This window comes from Pseudomyrmex gracilis, unplaced genomic scaffold, assembly GCF_002006095.1.
Source record: "Pseudomyrmex gracilis isolate BER0280 unplaced genomic scaffold, ASM200609v1 scaffold_1197, whole genome shotgun sequence".
NCBI lineage: Eukaryota > Metazoa > Arthropoda > Insecta > Hymenoptera > Formicidae > Pseudomyrmex > Pseudomyrmex gracilis.
In genome coordinates, this window is record NW_018021781.1 from 26927 (window position 1) to 35080 (window position 8154).

The window sequence follows — 8154 nt, forward strand, 5'->3', positions numbered from 1 at the left end:
AAAAAACACTTGTAAAATTTACAAGTAAAATTCGTTACATGTATATATATATATATATGTACACGCACAGTTTCTGCACAAACATCCTGCAATTGGCTCGTATGGCCTTATATATTTCTTGTTGACAATTTCAACGAGCCTTAAAGTCTTTATTGTTTGTATATATTTGTTTTTCATGTGTAGTTATTGACATATGTGTGTGTGGGATTTTATTTACAATGATATGGTTTTTGATGATGATGATTTATACATTTTTATTTGTTAGCATTGCGAACTCAGTCCAGTTCGACTTCTATAATTTCCATTATCTTACAAGAGGTAGGGGGGAAAAGTTTATAAAAGTCTTTTACAGGTACTAACCTGTGTTCTGAAAGGAGGGGGAATTTAACTGTAAGGAAGGCATTTGGAGGATAGGTTGAGACTATTCGGTGGAGTTCGGGGGGATCGAGATTTTCGGGATCGACTATGTATGCGGTGGAGGTAGGGGTGGTGATTTTATAAGCAGAAGCGAGTGCTAAAAAATGGAGAGGACGGGGGAAGGTGCGCGGGCGAGAGGGGTCAGCGGGGCACTCGCCTAAATACTCTAGCTCAGGCGAGGATGGTGGCGAAGGGCGGAGTGGAGAAGAGCGCGGAGGAGGCGACTGAGTTCGCAATTCTGGTGGTGTGTCGGTGTGGCTATTGCTACTGGTGTTTTCGCTACTTCCTAGCGGGGTGGCTGGTACTGTGAGGGGAGTCTCGGCTGGTGTTTGTGTTGTGCCTCAACCTGTTTTCGGGCCCGTTTTGCGGCTCTTTGTCGATAGCTCTTAAGTGCGCTTCGCGACGTCCACCGTTTCTTGGGAGCGGGCGAGTCCACTTAAAATTCGCGATCGTAAGTTTCAAGTGGCACGGGTTTCAGAGATCGGTTGCTGCCGAAGTTTATTCACTACTTCTTTTCCGCGATTTTATATTCGCGGGCGCGAGAGCGCGCGCTGAGAGTTGCTTGACGATTCTTGCGAATCGTTTGCATCCCGTATCAGCGTTAGCTCGTTTAAAAATCCGAGAGCGCGCTGAGAGTTGCTTGACGATCCTTGCGAATCGTTTGCATCCCGTATCAGCGTTAGTTTGTTTAAAAATGCGAGAGCGCGCTGAGAGTTGCTTGACGATCCTTGCGAATCGTTTGCATCCCGTATCAGCGTTAGCTCGTTTACAACAAGGGGAGCAACCGTTCTCGTAGATATCTTAAGTTTGTCTACTCTGATCGGCGTGAGGCACAAATATTTGCGATTTAATTCTAGCACTTACTACTTATTGTTGGTTTGTACCGGGCGGCAGCAACGTGGTAGCAACAGAGCGGCAGCGGCAGCGGTGTCGAGTGAGCTCCAACAGGATCCGCACAACACAACACAATTGTTCGTTTGCTCGCGTATCGACAAGACCGCACTTCGGAAAATTTCGTTTTATTCTTACTCTAAGAGCCCTGCGGGGGCTCTTTTTATACCCGCGGCTCGGGAAACTCGGGATCACCTGATTTCTCGTTATCCGTCGGATTTCCCTTGATTTCATATTCCCGGGATGTATGTTTCCGTTTAAGATAAAAAAACGAAAATTTATTGAGAAAGAAAAACAGAAATTTTCCAAACTCTGTGTTTCTTGACTCTATCGAGAATTGATATCCGGTCTCGCGCCAGTATCGTGCGGCTGCGTTCCCGTGATATCATATCTTGTTATTGAGGAGGAAGTGGAGTCCACGGGACGTAACATTATATATGTTGCAACGATTTTTGCTACTTCCGAGCGATATCGCGCGTCGCTCTGCTTGAGACGGGATCGGTTCGGACAACGGTCGAAGCTTGCGCGAGGTTGCGGGATTGCTGACAGTGGAGAAACAAGGAGATTTGGGAAACAAGCAAGCCACCATGTCAACTCAACGAATCCTATGTCTTTATTTCGGGCGCCAGATACATTTTCGTATCAAAACTGCGTTGATCAACGCGATGGGCCGGCTAGCTCGGGCCTAACGGAGAGAGGCAGGGTGTAAGGTAGACCGTCCGTACAGATGTTCTTCGGGTATACAAGCCGACATATAAAACACATCTAATTAAATGCAAAGATAACAATTTATTAACGGTAATATTTAAGGAAGCGGGTAATGAGCATAAAGAAATATAAAAATTATTTACAAAATAACAGAGAATAAGAAAAAGTCGTAATAAGAGTAACAAACAACTAAGAAAAAGGAAAATTAATAGATGTTACCAAACAAATTTAAAAAAATAGCGAAATAATATGGTTGACAAATTTTGAAAACAATTAGATAAAAGTATTAAGAAAGCTCATTCCAATTATGAACAATAATAACAAGTAATTTGATTAAGAAATTGAACATACTCGCGCCGACTTCAACGCTACATTGACCAGACAAAATATACATCGCCGAAAGTCTAGTTATTTTCTCCAATTCTCGCGTAAAGCTTTCGATGAAGCGCTTATAGAACACGGAAAGTAGCCACGATACGCAAGCAAGATCATGCAGAGGTCATAGGGTACGCCAGGTCGCAATAAAGTGAGGTCGCACCCCATCTTTCTTACTTTTTTACACACACACACACACACACACACACACACACACAATTTGTTAGTATCATTATTTTGTTAAATTTTTAAATACATTTACAACTTTATGTATATATTTATATATAAATATAACTATTATAATATTGCCTTACTAGTTTTTATTTTTGATGTTTTAAAGACAATTTAACGCTAATTATACACACAAATCTATTATAGTATGTTATTTTTTATTCTTAATTTTTTAATAATTGATTCACTATGACATTTATCTGTTGTCATAGTTTTTTACTTCCTTAATTAAATATAGTTTACTTTTTTACACATACCGTAAGTTTCTTATATCACGTAAAAGNTAATAATTAAATAAATAAATATGTGTAGGAGACGCGCGACGGTTAGACACAAGAGTTCGACACAACAATGCGCGTTCGTCTCGACAACCCCGAGCGTCGTTATCTAATCCATGTGTTTTGTTATTCGACTCTCGACCGAGGCGTGCCTCCTCGGGATTGACTTGCCGAAGACGCGTTAACGCAGAGAGGCAGAGAGTTTTTTTCAAACCGTGAAAGAGTACGGTTGCGTCGAGTCCGTCCCCGATGTATTCGGCAATCCGCGTGCCTCCGGCGTTATGCGTTCTGACAAACACATCTTTTGTAATTAGAACCCTGTAATACCCTGAGTGCGTAGCCCAGCAGGTGTTCTTCAAAATAAAACGTAACTCATAGTAATGAAACTCTACATATGATATAAATTATTAAAGTCACTTTCAATGCAGTTACTCTTTTCAATGTTTGCGATAATTTTATGGTAACATATGGCTGTCGGTATCATCGGTAACCGTGCCGGTATATATGGATTACATCTCGGGCCGCTGGCGCGTGCTAGTAGGAGGCAGCCGGAGAAGAACTACTTCTCCTCACGGCGCACGATATGGTGCTCCGCACTGTACGTGTAACGCCTGGCGTAACTATAGTGGTTAATTAGAATTTTAAGAAATAGTTTAAGTAATAAGTTGCCAGGCGGAGACTAGCAAGCCTCGCGAGATATTTCGATCCGAATCTGATCACGTATTGTAAACATTAAACAAAACCAAGCCGAGGAACTTGAATTCCGATCGACTCTCACGAAGGAAATATAATGAACAATGAGGTCCCACGCACGGATCACGTGCTCGCCATAGCTCTCGGCGCTTCAAGACCACCATAAAATTCGAGAGGCGAAGACCGCCGCATGTTAATATAAACAAGATAAGAAAGACATGCGCCGACACCAAAATCTAAACAATCGATGACTCAACTGACTTAGAAATCGAACGCAGGCGGAGTTACTCGCCTCTGAGAGATCCGCGAATGAGAGATCGATAATTCGGCAGAAATCATAGAGGGGATAATTAAGGGACAAATCAAATGATAGAGATCAAGGAATCCTCACTCTCTCTCCGAACAAAAACCCCGGATTTTGGATCCGGAGCGCAGTTCTGAAGCAGTTCTACATCAAAGTAAAAATAAAAAGTCACGTCAAGCATTGCGAGCGCAAATACTTATAAATTGTAAGAAGTTGTACTTTGAAGAATACTTTGTGAGAAAAAATAAAGACATTTTTAAGAATTGTTGGTTGCGATTTTTACACCATGAAGCCCGATTCTAGTCGCTCGCTACACGAATTACCCAAATATGGCGAAGGACATCTTCTTGTCCGCGAAAGTATTTTCTACAAGAAGCGGCACGACTAGCCTCGACACAGAACAACGGGTGCGCGGATTCGTGGTTCACAGAAAACGCAAAAGCACCTCACCGGATTTCGCCGTCGTTTTCAGCCTCGACGTTATGTTCCATCCTCCTGGATTCTGGTCGAAAAAGCAAGGAACGGGAGGATCCGGTAATACGTCCGACTCGATCAAGAGACAGCGACCAAGAGATCGAAGATCGCAATCGATTCGGGGTCGATACCAGAGTTGCAAGATCGAGCAGAGAGCAACGAGAGTATCGAGCGGTGGGGGCACGCACACAAGCCAGAACCGTCTGTGTGCATGACGTCACGCAGAAGTGTGCTAGATTCGCAATGGCCAATCAGGACGCGGTATTCTGTCAGGCGCGACGCTCCGGTTCGCCGGAGTTATCGCTCATAGCCGCGAATTACGAATACTAATCTTCTGTTGTTAATGAGGCTAATTAGCGGCACCTCGCCGACTCAATTTGGCGCACCTGTAGGTAGTCATTCGCTCGGGATGCGGCGCATCCCGATTTTTCTCCAGCTGGAGCGATCTGTGGCCAGAATTTGCCGAATATTTGCCGCTTGATTTTCTGGCCGGTGACGCCGCCTATCGACGCTATAACTCGCCGTCCTTTCGTGTTTTCTAGCGCTCGCGATGTATCCTTACGCCTGGATCAGGACCGCTGATGACGGTCGCCTGCGCTGGCTGACGTACGCTCCTCTCTCTCGCTCGATCTTCGCCTCGTTATTCATCATTTACAGTAGATCGCCCTCCGGGGCTCCTTATCGCAGATATTCTCTCGTTGATACGCAGACGACGGTGAGGTGCCAATTATTTACAAAATAATAAGCAAGGCGTAAGACAACTATACAACTAATTAATAAGCCCTGGAGGATCTTGGCGCTCGGACGGCTCGCATTCCAGGATTCATCCGGAATTTGCAATTTTTGTGGCGGAAAGGAGGAGCGGCGCGACTACCACGTCACAATGTATATTGCATTTGTAAGGCGATTTTTGGCGATCGTTTGGTATATGTACCAAGGTTGGCACTGGTAGAGGCGGAGCTTATTGTGGTACATGTACCGCAAGTATTACGATAAAATGTACTGGTTCTTTTCTATACGCGCGAATTTGAAACTGTTCAAAAAGAGTTTCTTGAATAGTTAGTTGGAATTTTAACCTTTGACATTCTAATCATTACTTGTAACGTGCTTGCTTTGCTTATCAAATTAACATGAATTTTAAAGCATGTTTATATAGGTTTATGAATGAAATATTTGAAGAAGATGAAACACCTTTAGTAGAAACATATCAATTATTTCATCAAAGAAATAAAACAAAAAAATTAAGAAATTATATCACAATAAATGGAAGACAATCTCATACTCGTCCGGGATTATATTCCGAAATTTGGGTGGATTTATACATTGAGATAGATTTTTTCCTTATTTTTCGATTAAAACGCTTAACATTTCACAATTTATTACAACTAATAATACGGCAACAAGAAATACAAAAGGTAAATAATTTATATCATGTAATAATGTCATACTTTATATATTTTTATTATATATTTTATTGTCAAATACAATTTTATAATATAACCAGGAAAAAATATATTAAATGTAGTAGATCTAATTTAAATCTAACAAGATAAAAAAATGGAAAAATAGATCTACTTATTGCTAGATCCAAATTGAATTTAAATAAATATAAATATATAGATCTATGTAAATTTATATTTTATTTATCATTAGATCTACAATACTTTAGCTCTATTCAGATCTATTATATTAGATCTACTTAGATCTGCTTAGATCTAAGTAAATCTGAATAGATCTAATATAGTAGAGTTGAGTAGATCTAAAGTAGATCTAATAACAAATAAAATGTAAATTTACATAAATTTACTTATATCTATTTAGATCTAATTTGGATCTAACAATAAGCAGATCTATTTTTCTATTATTTTTATCTTGTTAGATTTAAGTTAGATCTATTTAGATTTAATTTACTTTTTTTTTAAACATAAATTCTAAATTTAGACATTTACTGGAGGATTTGAACCTGTCCAGCCACAAAAAATTCAACAAATAGCTTTATATTATTTGGCACATCAAGTATCTATGGCACAAATTGGGGACAAATTTAATGTGNCAACATCAACTGTTTTTCATTGCATTAATATTTGGATAAAATGCATGGTAAAGATTGTACCAATAGTAATACAATGGCCTACTGTAAATCAGCGANTCAATATACAAGAAAAATTTAAGAATATTGCAGGTTTTCCAGGTATAATTATNTATTGTATTCAAAATAAAGTGTTATATTCAAATACACACAATAGTATAAATTATTATATTTTAGGTGTAATTGGAGCGATTGATGGTTGTCACATAAATGTTATAGCACCAAGTATTCATCAAAGATGTTATCAAAATAGATATATGACACATTCAATAATATGTAAAGATGATAGTATAAAGCTTCGAGAAATTTCAAATAAATAATGAATCTTGGCTATTGAAGCAATAACACTGTTGTTAGAGTGTATGTGATTAAATCCGTATATTATACAATTAAATAATTAAATAAGCATGAACGCTTTCGACCTGGGTTCTCCCCTCTCTCCGATTCTTGCAGACATTTTTATGCAAGATTTGGAAATATCCATTCTTAAATCTCTTTCCTTCCGTCCACCTTTATATGTAAGATACGTTGATGACATAGCTCTTATGGTTCCTAAAGAGCAATTTGTTGCAGTTTTAAATCTGTACAATAATTATCATCCACGTCTTCAGTTCACTTTGGAGGTGGGTGGTGATAGACTCAATTTTTTGGACATGACTATTATTAAAGATAATAATAAATTAATACATGACTGGTATCACAAGCCAACGTTTTCTGGTAGATACCTTAACTATTTTTCCAACCATCCTACATATCAAAAAAAAGGCACGGTCATTAGCCTTGTGGACAGAGCCTTCTTTTTATCACATCCGAAATTTCATTCAAAAAACTTTGACTTTATTTTTAATTTATTACTTGACAATAATTATCCTATGGACTTCATTTTTGACAATCTTATAATCAGACTGAAACAGAATTTTTATAAAAATAATGATATAAGAAGGTTTTTGTCTAACAAGAATTCTAATGAAACGCAGCGTCACTGGTTTGTCTTACCTTATATCAATAAATTTTCTGAGAGATTTTCTAATATATTTCCTACTGACTCTCACACACGTTTAGCTTATTTTAACCTAGACAAACTGGGAAAATTCATCAACGTTCTTAAGGATCCTTTACCTCTTTTTTCACATCCTTCCGTGGTATTTAAGATCAATTGCCGCGATTGTGCAGCTTCTTATGTAGGACAAACTGGCAGAATGTTACAGGCCAGAATTAAGGAGCATAAATGTCACATCAATAGAAATTCCACTCAGAAGTCTGTAATTACTGAACATAGACATCAATTTTCACATGATTTTGAGTGGGATAAAGTAGAAATTTTGGACTTTGAGAGATCATACAGAAAAAGGTTGGTGTCAGAAATGCTCTACATAAAAAGTCAAGTCAGCGGACTTAATTTACAGTGCGATACAGATAATTTAGATAATGCCTATTTACCGTTTGCCGATAAGACATCGTAAATTGATATGTTTTTTCGTTAAATTTGAATTCTGTCTTTACACATGCGTTGTTTCCCAGTCGCATTTCTACCTTTGTAAAGTGTTGGTCGGGATGGCTAGTGTGGATATCCACGATCAACATTGAGCGACCTATTTTTTATAATATAATCTGTAAGTGACTTTGTATATTTTGTATTTTTTGCGATTTTTGTTCAAATCTTTTTTGTAATTTTCATTATTTGTATTCTAATA

General features: G+C 38.7%; 1 protein-coding gene across 1 annotated transcript; it reads left to right on the top strand.

The window, feature by feature from the left end:
• Nucleotides 1-4939: 4939 nt before the first annotated feature.
• Nucleotides 4940-7192, top strand: LOC109861951. Its single transcript, XM_020441808.1, has 4 exons — nt 4940-5429; nt 5515-5786; nt 6313-6562; nt 6638-7192. Exons 1-4 carry the CDS (start codon nt 5345-5347, stop codon nt 6778-6780), a joined length of 750 nt encoding a protein of 249 aa, XP_020297397.1. The 5' UTR covers nt 4940-5344; the 3' UTR covers nt 6781-7192.
• The last annotated feature ends 962 nt before the right edge of the window (nt 7193-8154 follow it).